At 42.7% G+C, this 21,186-nt stretch overlaps 1 protein-coding gene across 1 annotated transcript in view; it reads right to left on the bottom strand.

Annotated features, from left to right (window-relative positions):
- adgra2 (adhesion G protein-coupled receptor A2) overlaps positions 1–21,186 on the bottom strand; it is a 38,894-nt gene that overhangs the window by 10,493 nt on the left and 7,215 nt on the right. The window contains exon 2 of the mRNA XM_031726983.2: positions 9,842–9,913. Within this exon, the coding sequence (XP_031582843.1) occupies positions 9,842–9,913 (72 nt within the window). The remainder of the gene's footprint in view (positions 1–9,841; positions 9,914–21,186) is intronic.

Below are 21,186 nucleotides of genomic sequence, written 5' to 3' on the forward strand. Positions count from 1 at the left end.
GCGTCTCTTAACCACTGTTTTGTCTGCTTTCCAAGAGATGAGCTTTTCTGGCTAAACTACGGCGGGAAAATTGTTTTAGAAAATGCCTTGAGCAAAGAAATTACACTGCGGTGTGGCTGAGACATGCTCAAAAAGATCAGGGGGTTTTGCTATTGGTCCTTCTAAGCCATCTCTCATATTTAGATTCGAAACAGGAGACCGGTTGAAATGATGGAGCAAAAAAAAAAAATTGGCCCCAGACCTAGAGGCTAAAGTCTGCTCGGTTCAGATCTTTGAGTGTGTGCCAGCTTGTCAGTCAGAACATTTGCAACAATTTCACAGCTTTTTTAAAAGGTGGAGATATTTCCACCTCTGTGATTCTAAATAAGCAGTAAAAAAAAGCATATCATCAATCAAATCAAAGAGCAATCTGGGTGTTTGACAGAGAACAGCTACACTTTTCAGTATCTGTGTGTGTGTGTGTTTGTGTGTGTCTCCGGACTATATTGTGAGTCTGTCACAATATAAAGTAGCAATCTTTGTGTTACTGCGTCTCACTCTGAATATACATGTGTTTCTGGGGGACATTAGCTTTATAGAATTTGTTGACCCAGGCAGGGGAAGAACAATACTGCTGTTTCCAGTCTGTGTGTCACGGGGCTCATTAGTGCAGCGATGAAAGACGGGGCACTGCCCACTATTTCCTCTCCCTGAGATCTGTCTCGCTCCCTCCCTGTCTGTCCCTTTGACACACACATGCTCCACGTGCGCACAGCCACACACTTTGCTGTGTTACCCCCCATGTGTATGGACTCAAACGTGCTCTTACAGCTGGATTAAAATGTTAACACAAAAGTGCCGCAGAGTCGCTGTAAGCTGGGATTCAGTTGCTCGATAGAAGTGTCAGTTTCAAGGCTTGCGTCTTTAAATGCTTCTTTTTGTCACGTCCTTCTTGCACATGGAGGTGCCGTTTACTATAACACTGCTCGTATGACCTACACAACACATTTATTATTAAGACAGTGCATTATTTCTTTTCCTTTATATTGTAAATCTCTCCTGCTTAAAATGTCCTCAGATCAGCTAACTAAAGATCTCGAGTAAAATATAATGGGTAGTTATAATTAGCTTCTGAATAAATGCAATGTACTGCACAGAACAACTAAATTAACAAATTTCTTCTGGTGTGTTATCTTCTGTTATATTGTCTGGTGGAAAAAACACCTAAAAAAAATCAAAAATCAACAAATGATACTAGAATGACACAAACAAATCCAAATACATTTACACAGGTACGTAAACATGTTAGCCGTGCTGTTATCACAGGACATTAGACTGAGTTCAAATTTGTGCCTGGACACCAAACCAAACCAATGAAGCGTTTGTTGATTTTTGGAGGAGGCCACTTCCTTCTGTCCCTGCATAATGTGCTATTAAAGGTGAGCCGGTCGCTGCAGTGCACTGATATGTAAATATTTGGGTGCCGTTTTTGATAGGTAGTTAAATTTCGATTCAAACAACGATGCTATATGTGGGAAAGTTATGAAATTAAACCTTATGAAAATAATTTAGTTCTCCTTTATCAAGTCAGTACTTTTATTTTCTCTGATTTGCTGGTTTGGAAGTCTTAAATCTTAAAAACAGGAGCAAAATGTACGATTCAAGCTAATGAATGAAGCCAGAACTATATAGTGACTGTGCCAGTGTTGATTTCATGTTTCTCAAGAGGAATCTTATCCCAACTGCATCCAGCCAATGTGCATTTCCTGTCTGGCTCAGGGGCTCTGACCTGATTATTAACACACCACTGCCTCTGATCCCCTCTCTTATCACCAGGCTGGTAAATGTGAAGGAAAACACCCGAGAAAACAGGAACTGAAGCACTGTCCAAGCACTTCGCCGGCACAATCCCAGCTAAATGTCTGGAGCCGCCCCTCACCACTGGCTCACAGTGTCCGATTTGTTTCCAGGGCTATTTAAAACCTTCAGTACAGTAGATTGAAAATAGAGTGGCAGGCTTCACACTCAGGCGATGACTTGTGTGCGTGCCCTCTGGAGTAGCCAGCGCCCCATCTTACAGCAGCTTCACGGCTCAGTGACCTCGACGCTGATGAAAACAGCTGTCACCAAGGAAGAGGATAACAGCAGAGACAATGAATGCTTCAAAGCCTCATGCTTGCAGACCATGAAAATATCACTGTCTAAAATCCTGAAAGTTTAGATTGTAGCTATTATTTTAGTTTTTCAACATCCTCCTCAGGAGCAGCATGTATTTCTTCCAAAAGCTCGATGAGCTTATTGATGGCGACACATTGTTACGGTCACTACGGCCTTTCTTTTTGAGTTATGCTTTTCAACCTTCTGAGTGCAGTGCTTTATTCCCTACGCTACATGTGGCACGTATGATTAGATGGTGACAAACTCAAGCTCGCTCCCAAATCCAAAAGGGGCCATTGTCTGCCGCCGCTGGGCCTAACACCAGAGGCTGCCATTGAGAATGCCCCCTCCCCAAAACTCCTCCTGATCAATGGGACTGGTCCTCTGCCATTCTGAAGAGTCATTGCTCTGTTGGATACAGGGGATGAGCACCTGGGCCCCATGCAGACTGGAGAGGAGCGACGTGCTTGTAGGGCAGCGAGAGGGTAATAATGAAGACATGGTCTGTAAAGTGCTCCAGACATGGAGTGCTCCATTATCAGGAGCACAGCAGCAGCAACTGGAGTGCTGACATTGTTTAGGCTCTAACCCTGGAGGGAGCTGGGAAAATGACTGAAGCCGGGGGAATGGCCACTCATTATCACCAGACTGGAATCAAGAATTTCCTGTTGCTGGAGGGTTTTTTTTAGGTTTTTTTTTTAATGGCAAGTCAGTGGATTGCGGTGTGATTTCTATACTTTAATTGTAGTTTTCTCTGTATGCGACTCAATAAAGGAAAAAGCACGAAGACAGAAACAAACATGTCTGAAGGTATGATGGAAAAAAAGCAGGGGGGGTGTTAACTGCCACCTTGGTTCCTGAAAGAGGTCAGCGGAGACCATTTTTGTGCCGCGTGTCATTTCCTGTCTGGTTGGCGGGTCTAACAGAGGCCCTTGCTCGTTTATTTTTACAGTTTCCTTTCTCTCTCTCTCTCTTTTTTTAAACTAGGTAGCTTTCCTTTGTCGGGAGGGGCAGGTGGGTTAAAGGATTCAGTAATAAGAAAAAAATACGGTCCTGCGTATGGTCCCCGTACACCCCACCCCCCTGCTCCACAACACACTTGCTCACAATGGGGCTCTGTAACTACCGACCCCAACGTGCTCTTGCTTTCCCCCTAAAACAGGAAACCAGGATCTGCTGAGCTCTTGTTTTTCTACTAATTTCCTGCTTTGCTGCCCCTTCCCTAGATTATTTATTTAATTTTTTCTGGTTCCTCTCAGATTGGATATACCTGATCAGCTATTTGCCATCTGGAAAGCATTTATTCTAGCACAGCCAAGAAACTTTACGCACATAATACACCTTTTCTATGATTTTCTGTCAGTAGCGCTGCCGCACGACACATGTTTAAAATATTTCCTTACAATTTCGGACAACAAGCACCAGGACCGTACTATGGTTCAAAAACACGAGGCCCGCAGCTCTGCCCATGACTGACCATAACATAAACCGTGGGTCCAGCTGCACTGTTGTTAGTGGGATGAGCAGAAATAGCAACACACTTTTATTTGAAGTGTAAAATTTCCTAGCTTGGTTATATGTTCCTATAATCTGTAGCAAGAAGAGATGAAGATTATTCTGCCAAGGAAAACTCTGAAACCACGGACTGTGATTGACTCCAGGTCTGGCTTTAGGAGCAGCATAGAGAAGAGTGCCGTGCCCATTTTTGGCAGATTTTCATGAGACCTACCAGAATGCAAAGCATCAAAAACAATAGAAATCAGATCAGATCGGATAGATTTGAACATACAGTGAAAAAAAATGCTAAGAACATTTGATTTTCATTTCATCTGGGTCATTCAGTCTTTATTAGAAAGTTAAGTAAAAATATAGTAACAATGTGCAGCTGAGAAGTCAGCAGGGACAAGTGCCTTTTGTTCAGGTTGTCAATGAAAAGAGTGGCTCGTGTCCGCGAGTGAATTTTCAGCCAGTAGGTGGACTGCAGCATGTAGAGAGTGTAAAAGGGGAGGAACAGCGAGAGCCCGAGTGAGCTCGGAGAAGGGAGATGCAAAAATAAAGCAGAAAAGGAAGTTGGGGGGGAAGAAGGTCTAGAGAAAGCTCAAGTTCCTCCTGAGGAAAATGCCCTTGAAACCATATCGAGTTTGCCGAAAGAGTGTGTGAGAGTGAGTTACTGGCATATAAAGCATATGATTTGGTAATGGGCTTATGAGGGGGTTTGCTCGCTGTTTCAATAAACCCCCAGAGCCATGACTGGGCTAAGCTTGCAATACAAACACACCCCGTTCCTCCAGTTTATCTGAAAGACACATCTGGAGTCTATCAACTCCGGCAGCACCCCCTTTCTGTTTCCACTCTCCACCACGCTTAACCCCTTCCTCACCCACTCCACCCCTTAATGGGTCATGCACTCTCATTAGGTGACTGTTGCCTAACCGGGAGCCAACCGGTGGCATGTGCGGGAAAAATGCACCAAAACAAATGTTCATTTTTCTGTGAAGGGGGAAACAAGACTCCCCTGTGCAATCACAGCAGCTGTCCTTAGCTCTCTCCAGAGTGGGCTGGTACAATCTGAGCCTTTCTTTTAGTCAGGCCAGTCTAGACAGAGGGGCTCCTTGCCATCTCGCCATGCCTACACATTCGCCACTGTTTTTAAGTGTTACAGTGTGGCACACCTCTTCTTTGTTCCCACTCATCAAGGTAATTTGCTCAGCTTGTGTGGAAATCTCCTGCTAAGGAAAACGGCCTCAGATTTATACAAGACAAACTGCAGGAGTGTGCTTTCTTTCTCACCCTCGCTCCCTCCCTCTCCCTTCTTCATCTACCCTTTCCCTCTCTCTCACCACCATACCATCTTTAGCCATCTTGGCTCCGCGTCCCTCATGTCAGATGGTAAAGTTGTTTAAGTTGGACTCCGTCCTAACCCCTACCGCTCAGAATGGCAGAGGCGATTTCAAGGTTGGTTTCGGAGAGATTTCAGGCAAAGAGTGAATGAATGGTCTGCCTCTGCTTTTGCGGAACAGATACTATCAAGCCAAACATATATGAATTGGCCTAGGCCTGCACATAATCATAACACTATAACTGTGCATTTTTTCTCATGCAGACATTTTTAAGAAACAGTGTTCCAGCCCAAGGTTTAATTTCAGGCTTCCCTTAATTTTGTTGCGTTATCAGCATAAATCTCGAGCACCTCCTTATTTTCTACACTTAAACTAAGCTGAAATGAGTCAACAAGAAGTGTTTGGTTATCTTATGTGATGTTTTCTGTGCTTACTCCAATGAGTCCAAAGAAGCGCAGTGTTTAAAAGATTCCCACTGTAGAGATCATCTCAGCCTCTCTTGTTGACAAAAACAGCCACGCTGCCAACACCTAGAGCCTCCTGACCACAAGCCTCACTCCTGCCTTTCAGACCTGTCCACTACAAACACCCTGCTGCTCCCTCATCCATCATCATCGTTGCCCTCTGCTCTCCCTCCCTGCTCCTTCTCTCGCTGTAGGGTAACAGGCCTTAGTAATGAGGGCCCCTTGTGCCCTGCCTGCCTGTCCTGTGTCCCATGGTGCAGTGGGGCCCATTTGGAAAGGAGCCAGACTGCCTCGGCCCTCGTTGCTCATTATTCTCATTACCTTGCCTCAAATCAGTGCAGGACAGGCTGCTGGGATCTGTCCACAACTCATAAAGGTCCCGGCTCATTAGTGGGGTTGCCAGTGAAAACTTCCATCAGAAAGGGTGTGCATAGAGGTAGAGGTACTCAAAAGGTGCGCGAGTACACGAGCAGAGGTCTGACGGTGTGTATGAAAGTGACTTATTTTGCGCATAGCAACCACCGCCACAGAGGCGAGGTATGATTTAACCAGTGTGTTCATCCAAAGAGCTGGAAAGAAATGAAGTATTCCAAGATCCAAATGTAGCCATTGGATGGCAAGCCTGTTTAAAAGACCTACAAAAACACAGTAGTCTAGTAAGAGGGCAAAAAACAAACAATCCTAAATTGCTCCTCTGCACTTGGGTGGCTTGGCAGGTTATGAAGGCAATAGTGGCTTTGAGGAGGTTTGTCCCAATGAAAGGGCTAACTGTGTAGATTGCTGCACGGCCTTGTCCAGGCCTGGAGGAGGGTGTTCTACTCCGGAGCTGAATTCTCCGTTTAATAACAGCAGATCAGACTGCATTCAGCTCTGAATAGAAGTATGCTGTGAGCGTGTGGAAGTGAGTGTGTGTCTGCTGAGACCTGTTAGACTGGGCCAGAAGAGAGGGTGCCCATACTAGGAAGCACACTCAAGGGTTACTGTATACACTGAAGTCACAGCAGAGATGAGCCAAGAGTGAGAGTGTGCGTATGTGTGTGTGTGTGTGCGAGTGTGTGTGTACCTGTTTAGACATCTTTGTGGGGACCAAAAATTGGAATGTTACTATACTTGTGGGGACCAACAGTCACTTATGAGGACAAAAGTGCCTGTCCTCACGAGATTGAAGGCATTTTTGAGACTTAAAATGTGGATTTAGTGTCACGGTTACAATTAGGTTATGGTTAGGTTTAGGCTATGGGTTAGGGTTAGGCATTCATTTTGATTAGTTAGGGGTAGGGTAAGCGGCTAGGGCAGAGGTTTCCAACTCTGGGCCTTAAGGGTTGGTGTCCTGCAGGTTTTAGACGTGTCCTTGATCCAACACAGCTGATTTAAATGGCTAAAGTACCTCCTCAACATGTCTTGAAGTTCTCCAGAAGCCTGGTAATGAACTAATTATTTGATTCAGGTGTGTTGACCCAGGGTGATATCTAAAACCTGCTGGACACCGGCCCTTGAGGCCTGGAGTTGGACACCTCTGGGCCAGTGAAAGCATTATATCAATTTGATGTCCTCACTAAGATATCAAAATGAGAATGTGTGTGTGTGTGTGTTTCACAACAACATGTGTCCCAATGTGTGTGTGTGTGTGTGTGTGTGTGTGTGTGTGTGTGTGTGTGTGTGTGTGTGTGTGTGTGCAGTTAGGGGGCGCAGACTGTGTTTATCCTTGTCACGTAGGGGAAGAGATGCAGTGTAATTCCCTGATGTGTGTTTACTCAGCCCCAGTGGGCTGGCCTTTGATTACACCGCTGGCCACATAATATGAGTAACTGTTCACTACTGCTCCAAATGACAAGCACATGTTGACGCCATACTGGAAACAATGAGGAGACCTGAAGAGCCGTGGTGGACTGAGGAGACACAACAAAACCAAAATCTCACAAGCGCAGACAAAACTCACACTCTAAGCTCATATCTGAATTCATCCCTGCAAACCCTTCCATCAGTGTGGCATTTTTCACAACAGACAGCAAATTTCCCATGAGCTCAGATGTAATTATAAGCTGCCCGAGGCTCAATTAAAGGTTGAAGATGTCGGAGTGAGTGACTGAGTGAGTGAGCGGACCTCCACCACTGTGTGTCAGCGAGCCAGCAGAGGTGGAGGCGGAGGAGTGAAATGAGGCCTGTGTGATTTACATTTCGTGCTCAGCCAGACGCCTGCATCTCCCACTGTGGAGCACAACCAGGAGTTGGTCTGCCTGTTTTTTGTCTTTCTCCCAAGCTCTTTCAGTTAAACCTCCACTCTGCTGCCTCCTGCTAGTTTTTTATCACTGCTCCAGGTACATGGGAGAGCTCAGGTTACCCGACCCACCGACCCTATGGCGCTACAAGAAGGCTTGTCCACACTAACAAAAATAAGCAACATTGGCTCATTTTGAGCCACAGATCAGGCTTTAATTTACTATACATTACTACACAAGTAGCATTAGCCTCAGGATCTTCCTGTCAACAGCTTTATCAGCGTCCTCGGTGCAAGACTGCTGAGGTGCAAACTGACAACTTGGCCTTGAAACTATTCACCCATGGTGTTCTCATGCCAGACTTTAGAAAAAAAAAAGCATCAATTTGAGCAAATATAGCTTTTGTTCTCGACTGGCACATCTGCTCTGAACTCCAGTGGTAGGTACTAACAAGCTAACAACTGCAACAAATTACCATATTTTTCTTTCTTTCAACGTTTTTGAGAAACTCGTTAGCTTCATGGGTGGCAGCTCGAAGTGCCATGTGGAACTAATATCTTTGCAACATACCCACCAGCCCCCTCGCCAACAATATAAGCCTGTCTGCCAGACTACAGCATCCAAGTTTGTGAAGTGAAGCTGCAACATATGTGTTGTTATATGCCATAAAGCTTTACTGGGATGCCCTGTAAAACAGCACACTGTGGAAAAAAACCCCAAAATGGCTTTGTTGTGAAACATACAGTAGATTCAAGGACAATATGAGAATATCAGAGTATTCAGGGAGCTTGGCACAGTAGCCTGTAGGTGCTAATTAATTTAACTTCAACCATCCTGTTTGTATTTCATTCATTGGGGAACATGATTTATAAGATTTATTTTTTTGAATAACTACCAGAAACACTGTCATCGTCTGTAGACCCAAGCTCATTCAAACTCTGCCCTGTGGTATGAAAAGTCAAAATTTGAAAATTTGAAGAAGGAAAGCCAGCATGTGTAATAGCATGGCTGTTGTGCATCAGTGTGCACAGCCTGGGTAACTTGTTCTGAACGATGCATACAGGTTTTGATCAATTTATATTCCCACTTAAATATGACAGACGTGTTATAACGGCATGGCTGTGTAGGACAAGTCTCAGGGCTTTAACTGGCCCGCCTGCAGTCCAGACCCGTCAGCCGCTGGAAACATTTGGTACACTGTGAAATGAAACATACAGCTAAGGAGGCCCTGCATGTCAAGCAAGTATGGGAAAACATTTAGCTTCTTAATGTACAACAGTTGGCCTCCTCAGTTTCCTAAACACTTACACAACGCTATTAAAAGAAGATTCAAGCCAACAGCTGTAAACATACTGACGGCCAAACTTTTTCTTTCTTTTTGTTTTTCCAAATATGTTACTGGCAACAAGTTTGAAATGGATATATACATTTCTTTTCCAAAAAGCAAAAAACACATTTTATGTTTGGTCTTTGTACTTTTATCAATTGAATATGTCATTTCAATTATTTAAAATGATTACAATCTGTTTTTATTTACAATACACAAAGCAACCCAGCTCTTTTGAAAACAGGGTTGTATGTGTTTTCGTAATATCGTGGTCTGGACCAAGGTGGTGGATCGTCTTACAGGCCGTGCAATTATAGCCATGTGTCACCACTGGCAGTTCCAACTATAGTTCCTTTCCCGTTTGTCACCAGTGGCGCTGTGCGTCGCCTCAAATTCCTAAGAAAATATTTCATCTCTCACTTGTCTCACACCCCATTCATAGAGAGATTATGATGCCGCTAAAGAGGGCCAGACTGTCTGCAAGCCACAGGCAAAGCTGCCAACACGTAGCTCCTGCCAGAGATCTCCCTTATCTTGTCATGTGGAGTGGGGCTTTACTGATAATGGAGGAGTGAAGTGTAATTATGTGAAGTTTTCAACATAAGTCTGTGATAGCCAGTCTGAGTGTATCATCCTCCCTCCTGGAATGAAGCCCGTGATCGGATAGATGGGCCATAGCTGCTCAGATCTGCTCAGATCTCTCTGATACCCTGTCTGTATGTCTCCACAAGGCCCGGGACAGAGACAAGCCAGAAAGCAGCTCACACATAAATCCAGTGGAAACAATACACATGACATTAGAGCATCTGCAGAAGCACGGCATTTAATAAAGGACGATAAGAAAAGGATACTCACAGTTTATCCAAGGCATAAAGTCCAAGGAAGGATCCGTTTCTCAGAACTCGGATTTTGTTGTGGCTCAGTATCCTGTAAATTAAAAAAATGGAAAAAAAATCAAATCACACGGTTGTTAAAAATAGGTTGAAAAAAAACACAGAAACATAAATTAGGACAAACACTATCTTGGAAATCAGTTTGAGAGCTAAGAGAACTGGTTTCCTGTGAAGGACACAGGAGGAGGAAAAAAGCCAAAGAAAATGTCCACTCAGTGCTGCAGTCACATGAGAGATTAGCATTAACATTACCTAAAGATGTTTCAAATAAATGATAAGACAGAAGGGCATCAAGACAGAGGTTGCAATCTTGATAATCATGTTATAAGTTATTATTTTTTAAGATCAAAAGGATGTCTTTCCACATCAAACAAATGGCGGCACAGGCCACGGCTCTTTCTCCGCTGGCAAATCACTTGGCCTTTGGAGCTCTTATCAGTGCACAGGGCAAAATGCTACAGGGCAGAGTGGAAGTGAGGCTGAGATCGCTCTGTTTGACAGGGAAATGCAAAAATATAATAATATATATAGCAATCACTCAGCTCTAAGAGAGTGGCCATAGGCAATAGGCAATGGCTGCTATAGAAGTTACATAGACACTCTGCCCCTAGTTTCAATGACAATATGCTTTTCTCAGTGAGACAGTGGACAACAGTAGAAGCATGATAGGGTAAATTTCTAGTCTGAGGCATGGATCATGGAAAGTGCAGCAAGTTAACTGTCTTCTTTGTAGAGAAAAAAAAAAAGCTACAACAAAATAGTTACTTTTTAATAAAAATAACTTTAATTGTATGACATTTTACAAAACACACAGTGCTTCATAGTTTGAATAAAAGCCACACATTAAAGATAAGTATACATGTCTGAACATACAGACACATAATTAACCATACTATCATTCATTGTAACGCACACATATATGCAAATAGTTGCAAACTATGGCCAAAAATAAAGAGGAAGATTAATAAAGAGGAGATTAAGGAAAAGCTAACCTGTATAAATGAGTGTTAGCCAGAGAAAGGTGGAGAAATGCATCACGAGAATTTATTTACTTAAAACACCATGAAAGGTTTGTGAGAAGAGAGTAGCAGATAATGGTTGAAACAAATCTGCTACTGTATTGAATTACAGTCACTGCACCATTTTTTCCAATTCAGGAAAAATGACATTTTTATAGTGCACAAAGAGTTCAAGTGGAGGTCTGGGTGAGAACTGGTGCACAAAAACACCAGTGGTCAGGATTGATAGCACTTTATTCTCCATATGCTGCACATTACTGTCACCATAATTACAAGTATGATGGAGCAACACCATCCATCCATCCATCCATCCTCTTCTGCTTATCCTTATCAGGATTGCAATAGGGCGGGGTCTATCCCAACTACCCAAGGTTGTTATAGTTAACCAAAACTAAACTAAAAACTAGACTTTTGAACAAAAAAATTAAGACTAACTAAAATTAGAGAAATCTAGAGAAAATATTGTTTGTTTAAGTATCTGTTAGTAAAAATTGTATTACAGCTAATGAGGCTTTAATGGACTACCTGCACTGATTTTCCTGAATATTGACTCTGATATATGCCCTCCATATAACAACAATAATTAAAAAGACTAAAATGAACACCAAAACTAATGAAATCATAACATTTTCAAACAATAGAAACTAAACTGAAACAAGAAAATACAAAACTATAATACCTCGGATTCAGACACCTGTCTATATCCTGCTCAGTGTGGGCTCAGGATACAGCCATGACCCTACCCTGGAGACAGGCTGCCATCATTAACACACCCTTTAGTCTCACGTCATCATTGCCCCTGCCACACAGCTCTTAATGGGCTGTTTGTGACATTAAGTGTGTTCTTAATTGAGAGAGTGAAGCTGTGTGTGTGCGGCTTTAAGAGAGGGAGCTCACTGTGAAGCGTCCGTTAGATTTACAGATTCAGCAGCGGCGCACAGCCCCCCGTTTCCTGCCACATCAATAAAAACACTGCCTTCAGCTCCGCGCCTTCCAGCCCGCTTAATGACCGGATTTAATCGTCCAATCTCAGTATACAAGCATGAGCTGGCCCGACTCATTTCTTCCCTCCTGTAACAGTTAAAAGTGTCGAAAGCCTGCATTGCAAAATGGAAACGTAGGGAGTAAATCATCTTTTGCTACAGCTACATCGTGGACTCTTCAGCCAATATCTTGCGACAATTATCAGCTAAATTTCAAAAGCAAAGAAAATGCATTTTCAAGCTGCGCTGCAATCAAGACACTAAAAATGATAACGACTGTAATACTGAAAGTAAAGCCTCTCCCACTGTTTTTGACGTCATCCCAAATCTGAGCTTTTTTTCCCCCCCTTTCCAAGATTTGGAAAAAATACAAACATGTCATGTTCACAAATTCCCACTGAACTCCTCAAAATAAATCATTATTATTAAGGCAGAGAGAGGATGTTAGACGAGAGCAATCCTCTTGTGGTGTAGCCTGGATTTGAACCCGTGACTCCTGGGCCTTGAGGTCTCTTGCTCGACTTTTGGGCACAAAATCTCTCCTATAAATGGATGCAGGCCCAAGATGAAAGTTACAGAAGATCCGGAACTGCCTGAATAATTCAGTGCAGATAGGAGAGGAGAAAGTCACATCTGGCAAAGAAACAAGCCATTTAATTCAACACAGACAGCTGAGATACAGATAGTTCCTTTTGGACTTTGCTTATTAAGCAGAAAACTATTAGTCAGGGAATAATGCACATTTGTTTCTGGTGTGCTCTGAAGGCCCACATGTGCACATAGCTGCAAGCCTACAGGAACAAAACACCTCCTTTCATATAATCACACACTGAGTTAATATGCATTCTCCAAACCTGCACAGATGTATTTATTTGTGTGTTGCATTCAGGTCTAAACCCAGCACACATTCCACACACGGTATTTCAATTATCTCGCTAAAACTTGAAAGCTGACTTTCGCAAATAAACAGCGCACACAAAATGAGCTAACCGAATTCCACCCATAAGCAACAAAAGGCGCAGATTTCCAGGAACGCAGGGGAGTTGCGTGGCCTAGACACTGCTGTATAATCCCCCAAAGCCTGATGTTTGGAGCACAGTTGTAGTGGAGGGTATTGTTCTTTCATAAACAATACAAAGAGTACAACTCTGAGAAAGAGAGAGAGAAGCAGAACTCTGTAAACAGACAGAAATAGTCAGCGCTCCCATCAGGCTAAACAGGAAACCCAGCCAATTAGCTGTTTATTCAGAACCCGGTTTGAGAGGTCAGGGGTTGCAGAGAGAGCACTTCCTGGAAAGCCATCAGACAGACGGAGCAGGGTCCGGACACAGGTGACAGCTGAGGCAAACGAGGGTCCATCGCTTCATCACTGTAGGTTAACAGAGCTTTACAAACAAAGAAGATAAGCAGCTTCTACTAGGAGGCCTAATGTCTGCTCAGCACACTATTGCTACTGAGGCTTAACTGCACATTTCTGCCAGATCTGTCTGTAAGTGACAGATCAGATGGCAGATTGATTTAATCTTCTTCTGTTTTCAAGACCTATTCGCATGGCACGTCAGTGCGCTAACTCAGTCCAGACTACGGTATGGTATCTTTCATTCACTTAACCCTTTCAGAGCACAGAGGCCTAAATTAGATGGGCTAATTGAATCCATCTAATTCATGCAACCAAGGGAAAAAGAGAAAGAGAGAGAAAGCAGGGCCACATGTCAGGCCCCAGGGATCTTGTTTAACCATTTCGAATAATTCATTTACATTAGGATCAAAAAGAAAGAGGTCATATGAAAAGCACCAGATCAAACCGAGTCACCAGCTTCTCTTCTAGCAGTTCTCACTCAGCAGAGGGGTTAAACATGGCAAGCAAAATCAACCCAAACACCACATGTATAACAACTTGACTTCACGGTTTTCTATAATATAAAACATAAAAACACATACGGATTCATTCTTGGTTTTTCGCAAACTTATCCCCAAAGAGATCAAGTAAACTAATATTCTTAATAAAAACAACTTTTTATAAGTGAGCTCGATTCTCAAGTAAATTTCTGTAAACATTACATCTTTAGAAATGTCAAATTACTTATTCTTTAAATCTTTAACATGTTGTAAAAACGAAAAATCCCCTACCTGCAAAAACCTTCTCTCCAGAAGTTCAGTGGCAAAAAATGTGTAAATTTACACATCGAATCACACTTGACTTTTTAGCTTCCATTGCCACAGCTCCGTGTTAGATCAGGCTTCTTATGCTGCATGATGGTGTGTAAATAAAAGTGGAACTATACAAAGCATCTTGTCTAGTAGACCACAGCAGCTCCTCCCTGCATCATGCCACTCACTTTGTTGGTTTGCTCAATTTGCTTACTAATCCCACAAAGCCTTTGAGGGCCACACGGGAGCAATGACAGCACGTCGCAAATCGTATTTGATTTACTTCCATTCCCCCCCAACTCTTAACTACATAGCTGTCTCACTACATAGCTGCCCTGAGCCTGGAGGATAAGGCCTGATGTGGGCGGGTGCTTACGCACCTTTGTCTTCTGTATTCTGTATACTTTCTAAAGCTGATTTTGGGCCGTCGTTTGGTTGAACACAGGCGATAAAAAAAAGATACATCCCTCTATTTTCTGTCCCAACCACAGCAAGAATGTTGTCAACTCAAACACAACAGGATGTCCTGTTTGCTTTTTGGTGTCAGTATCATCGCACCTTCATCCTCTCATCCTGCTTCTTTGCCAAAAGCACTTTAAACTTTTTTCTTTATTTTTTTGGGTGGGGAAGGATACACAGGAAACGCTCTAGCCTGGTTTGGCATGTAGTTCCGAACATAAATGAGCAGTGCTTAAGTAAAAAGCCCCGATTTCAATTGGCTCCTAAATATTTAGGCATGCTGGACTCAGACAGTGAGCTCTGTGTAGCTGCAGGCTTCTACAGCAAACCACAAGCAGAAAAAGAGTCTTAAGCAAGGATTTATATTTAATAAGAATTCATCTCCAGGCTAAGCTCCTAGAGCTCATTATGTATGTAGTACACTTCACGTTCTGTGAATAATAGTATTGTTTTCTTTCATGCTGACTACAGATTCATTCTTCTTGAGCAGATCCAGTCTTTACAACACCTGAAGCTGCAGCAGTCTCATCAATGATGAAACAACGGGAGCGCTTGAAAGATGCGATCGATCTAGCACTCCGAGGCCAAAAGAGAGGGAGGTGCTCTGGTTCAGCGTAATAAAGAGTAAAAACAACCCAAAGCACCATTGTGTAAACATCAATTAACTTTGGATTGGTCTCTTACGCTTGAGGACCACACACGGGGTGAAAGACAAGAACCCTTGAAACAGATTGGTAACGTGGCAAAACTCCGGTGGTAATTCAGAGACCAATGGGAGCCAGATAATGAGAGTAACTGTAAATGAGAGTCTCAGAGCATCATTACTGAATTAAGTCTGGTTTAATTAGCCGATCTGATAATGCACATGCTGGTCTGTGTCACATAAATAAAATTTAATAAGAATTTAACCGTGAGGGAGCTGAACTCTGCTGAAAGTGGTGCAATTATCCACTTCTACATTACAAGAGCCCAGCTTTGTGTGAGCTCTTTCATTCGTGTCTCACAGCTGAGCACAGTTTATGCAAAACCAGCGCTGATTTATTTTACTGCATTTTCCCCTTTTGCTTTCCATTTGAGCAGCTTTTTCAAGCCAAAGGTGCATTTCAAGAATATGTGCCATTCACACAGGAGAACTAAGTGGACATGGCAGCACTTCTCTTCATATATACATCACACACATATCCCTCAGAGTAATGCAGACAGACGCCGTGGATCAACAAAATACTGCGGTTACACCAAAAGATGGATTAGAAACTGCATTACCTAATTTAGCTTCCCAATCCCACTTACTCCATCCAAACGTGGGCTCTAATGAATCAGACGCCATTACCCATCTACATTACACTGCTACTGTGACGGGCTGGCGACTTGTAGAGGTTGTACCCCACCCCTCGCCCACTGTCAGCTGGGATAGGCTCCAGCACCCCAGCAACCCTGAACCAAATAAGCAGTTTAAAAAAATTGATGGAAGCATGCAGTGGATTACACTGCAATTTAAGCTCCCAAACCAGGAGAATCAAAATGATCCTTTCAGCTGCGGGCACGCCAGTGAGAAAGGATAACATCATCTGATGTGTCATGAGAGATGAGCCGTAAACTTTTAGAAAATGTTTCAGTGACAGACTGTGATGACTGTGATACTTTTACACCCACACAAAAACAAACACAACTTGCTAAGATGAGATTCCTGTCTGGACAAACTTAGAGCAGTAATTAAAGCGGACTGCCATTTATACATTCAGCGCTGTGATATGTGAGAAAGCCAATCTGGAAGACTTTTACTAAAAGCAGCAATTAAGCTTCCACTCTTGCATGCAGAATGCAAGAGTGCGTCTATAAAAAAGCTATTTGCTAAATGAATGAATTGCCATGAAGTACTGCTGATGTTTATTTAAGTGGAACGCAATGTAGGCGATAAAATTAAAAACAGCAGTCATTATTAATTATTTTAATTGATTTTTTTTTTAAAATAAACCTGCAGTGACAGACAATAATAAGCATTTATACACCTGCACACGTACATATGCACATAAGCTGTGTAGACCTTCATTAGCAGCTGAGAATTCTGGGTAATGACATATCGTGAGGTGTGTTAACAGCAAGGAATTATATTAGTGGAAATATTAAAGTAACTCTAGATTTTCTGTTTAGTGTTGGTTTAAGGAGATGTAAATGTTAATTCAGGGGATATTGAAATACATCAGTATGTGTGAACTGCATTATTTTTTTCTGAGGAAATTATTTATTCTATGCTGTGAAAATATTCACATTTTTCATTTGTAGGATTGCTGACAGTATGTGTGGTTATGATTCACAGCCTGCATCAGAACTCTAACTTTTACTAAATTTTACAGTAAAATACTGGCAGCAGGGTTGGCAGCACTTTATTGTAAAATTTAAAGTGACCATACTGTATTTTTGAAATACAGCCTGCTTACTCTAAAATTGTGTATATTTTACAGCAATCCATTGCAGTGCAGCTCTCTCCTCTAAGTCTCTTCCTTGCTAACAGACACATTTTGTAGAAACAAGAGGAGGAAAGTGGAGGGAAGAGGAATAAGAGCAGAGAGATCTCTCAGAGTGGGAGGCCAGTTGTGTCATCTTTGTTACAATAAGTGCTTTAAAAGAGGCTTCCAGATCGCACCGACTATTCAGCGCATGGGTTATTCCTAATAGCTTAACCCTTTCAGACAGAGAGTCACCGAAGCCAGCAGTCCTGGGAGCCCCTTGCACCCTGAGCCTGTCCTAGGCAAGTCGCAGCACCAAATATAACAGAGAGACTAAATGCCCCTGAGCACAACAGGCACTTAAACAGCAAATGCATGTCAAGACGTGAATGTGCCCATTGTGTCTGACCCACCAGTGGGCTCACAGCAGCCACCAGGGAACGCTGCCAAGCTACAAGCCCCATTTACCGCCTGTCATGGAAAGGCACTTGCATGTAATTGCATGAAAAATATTTTTTATGAAATCATTTTGCAGACCCACATTGAGTAATTTAGTCATCAAACAGGGAGAAGAGGGTGAGAGCAGCCACATGAAGGAGTGGTACAGATTCTTGTCATTCGTGTATATGACAAAATAGATGAGTTTAATGATTTATGCCAATAATTTTCTTGCATTACTCAGTTTTGTTATCATACTTATGTCCCTCAAGGCCTAGCGTGGGGAGTGTGCTCCTGCATCTGATATGCTGAACCGCTTATTATAGAGTATACTGCATTGTGCTTGGGTTACCATGCAGGGCCAGGCAGTTAGGCTTTGTGGTTTGTGGTGTGTGTGTGTGTGTGTCTGTGTGCGTGAGCGCAGATTTATATGTACTAGTGTGTGACCTATCAGATTTATTTATATGGAAAGTGTGTATGTTTAACTCGATGGGTATGTGTGTGTGCGCGCGCATAAGTGGTCCAAAAACTACTAGTCTAAAATTAAAATCTGGGTTTTTTAAATGTCTCTAATTAGAGAGGGGAGGACTGGAGCCTATTTTGAGAGATGTGGCCATGCACGCCCTTCCCATATGTGTGCGCACAGGCTAACACACACACACAATACACAATTTGGAGAGGAAGGTCTCCACTTCAAGTTGGTCTTATTAGACAATTCATCGAGTTCTGCTATCAGGAACTGTCTACCAAAAGCGTTTCAATACACAATTTATTAAAGCTGAGAAACCAGTGAACTCCAAAGACATAAACAAGTAGCTGCCACAAATATTAGCAGTCAGGGAACACAAGCTGAAATAAAACCGCCTTACTGTAAGGCTGCAATAAATTAGTGCAATATTTATAGTCAAAGACTCGTCAAGACAAACCAAACTGGAAAGTTTATGGCTGGAGTGCAGGAACACAATAGTCAGTTTAATCACTGTCTAAAGTGTTTTTACACTTTTAATGAGGCAATTTAGTGAATTTAGCCATTTGAGACAGTGAGTGGAATGCGGTGTATGCCTGTTAACATTGTCTCATTGTTCTGTCTCATAACCAGCCTCTGTTTTCTGCTTCCCAGCAAAGACTGCTGGGAAATCAGGCCGCGTTTACAAAGGCTTGGCTAAAATCTTTTTGCCCCAGATACTGAGTGCCTTTAGAGGAATCTGTGAGAAGGTTGTTTTTCTTTTTTCATTTCTGTGCAGCAGTAATGCTTTCTCGAATGACAGTCAGGGCTCAATTCACATTTACCAACGTTTCAACACCAGAGGCTACCACAGTGTATTAAATAATCAAAAGGCATCTGTAATAAAAACTGGTAGACCACCATTCTTTCCGAAGGAACACACATTCATACTGTATCTTTAAACAGCGGTTAAGCCATCAAGAAGATTTTAATCAAGGGTTATTGCTTTATGTCACAACTTGTTCAGTCAATTTAAATGCAGCTCTAAACCAGCTCTTATTCATAGACAGTGTAATGGATAAAACAATTCAAGCGACAGATTAGTTTAGTTTGTTGTGGCTCTGTGTAACAGCGTACTCAATAATACAATGGTTTTGAGTAACGATGAAGATGAGTTGCTGGTTGGTTTTATATACTTGAGTACCGTTGATAAAGATACAAAAACACACTATCAGTATCTCTGTCTTTACTTAACAATTTGTTTCTTAGGAAAAAAAATGTGGTCACGTGGCGTTACCTCGGGACAAAGCTGGGGTTGCTATTTCCCACTACGTGCAGTATTTATATTTCCATCTAAAGCCCCTTCCACATATAAAGCAATTTATTTGTTTTCCATCCCTGTGCTGCTGATAGGGGAGTGCAAGTGAACAATATAAGGTCTGGTTGTATGGGCAATCATAGTTTGTGCGTGCAACACCCTCAACTTCTGGGTGATCCACTTCTACCACATGGCGATTGCACAGGTCGCCCAGTGGAAGACAACCTGTCTCCAAACAATTGCCATACAACTCAGATCGACTGCAATCACTCTAGGACAGATTGGCAAAGGTTTACAAATACTTGCCGTGTAATTTATAAATGTACAATCTCTAATCTATCATCGTACAGTCTGGTGAACTCCAACATTGAACCACACCTGTCGGCAGCAGTCTTTACTCTGCTATGGAGATCTGCTGCAAGCTAATGAGACCCTCCAACCTGATGAACTTTGAAATTCAGTTTAATTCAATTTTAATGTATTTATATAGCACCAAATCACAACAACAGGCGCTTATAAAAGACCCCTACAATAATCCAGAGGAAGGATTACCATCTGCAGTTCATTCATAGTAAGAGAGCGGTGGATAAGCTGCTGATTGAACTGCTTATTTGTCTGTGACAATGTGGCATTTAAAAATATTTTCAGAGGAGCAACCTATCTGCATGTGTTTCCATTCAAGCACGACTGACAAAAGGAAACCCAAAAGCTTTCCTTGACTCTAAATTCTGCCATATGTTCATTTTCTGTTAGTACACAGACTAATGTGGACATGGCTTCACGATTTTAGCTCTTAATTGTTGTGCTTAAATCCAGATTGGTGATAAAATGGTACTAGTAGTGTCCAAAGCCCTGAAGCACTAAGTTCATCCTCTTTGCTCGACACGTTACTGTTCTTGCACACTCTATGCTTTCTGTAGTTGCAGTAAAATTGTCCTGGTCAACCCACCCTCTAAAACTAAAAGTGTAAGCACATTATTCATACTGATAGATACAGTTACTTAGTGTACTCTAAGTAACTTAAAAGTATCTGAAATTCAGAAGATGATTGCACTGCATTGCCATAGATTAGTTCTCAAGCATATCACTAAGACACTCACACACACATGCACGCACACACACACACACACACGCAAGCCACAGGCATTCCCACTACAGACACCCATTATCTCCGTCCCATGTGTTGTCGACCCAGAGCAGGAACTTTGGGGGCCGCTGTGGTCAGACACAGGGAGCGGGAAGTTAGCGCTGGCAAAGAAAAGCCAAAGTCAGGCATTTTTGGAGTAAGATAAGAAGAGAGCAGCGAGAAAGGAAAAACTAAAACAACAAAAAGCCACTTGGGGGTATGAGATTACTATGACAACACACCGCTGTTTTTGCCAAGTTTTGGAACACCGCGGCCATTTAATCAACAAACACAACAAGGTGATAAGTGAAATGCACATTCATCAAGCAAACGGGCGGGCAGCTGCAGTACACACAGTATGACGGCGAAGACTCCCTCTCTGCTTATGTTACCTTGAACTGCAAGGACTTAATAAAATACAAGGCTTGTGTGGCACTGGCAGGTGCTACAGCTGCAGTAGAAAACTCTGAGTATCCAGTGTCAGCCCTTTGTTTGCTTTTTTGATTTATTGCTGACCACGGCCACACCTAACATGTGTCGAGGGGAGTCTGCTCCCCCTCGTCTCAACACCTTTCCCCACATAAATAAACTCTTCAGGAATGCCCAGCCAGCACGCTCTCTCTTTCCCTCTCTCTCTGTGCTATTGGAACTTTCCCTGATGATAAGATGATGGTTCGGGATGGTTCGGGATGTCTCGTAGTCACGCTCCTATCTGACAAACACTGACTCACAGACCAATCATAAACCACCGACACATCTGCTGGCCCTTTGGTATCCAGCTTCCCATTCGCCACAAGTGCGAGGCTGATGATGTGACTCAGAAGATAGCACAGCGATTAAAGGCACACAGATTAATACTGTAGGCAGCCAATGATACTACTGAGGTGAGCTGGCTTTGAAAAAATAGACACTCAGAGGGCG

The sequence above is a fragment of the Oreochromis aureus genome, linkage group 12 (assembly GCF_013358895.1).
Source record: "Oreochromis aureus strain Israel breed Guangdong linkage group 12, ZZ_aureus, whole genome shotgun sequence".
In the NCBI taxonomy this organism is placed as follows: Eukaryota; Metazoa; Chordata; class Actinopteri; order Cichliformes; family Cichlidae; genus Oreochromis; species Oreochromis aureus.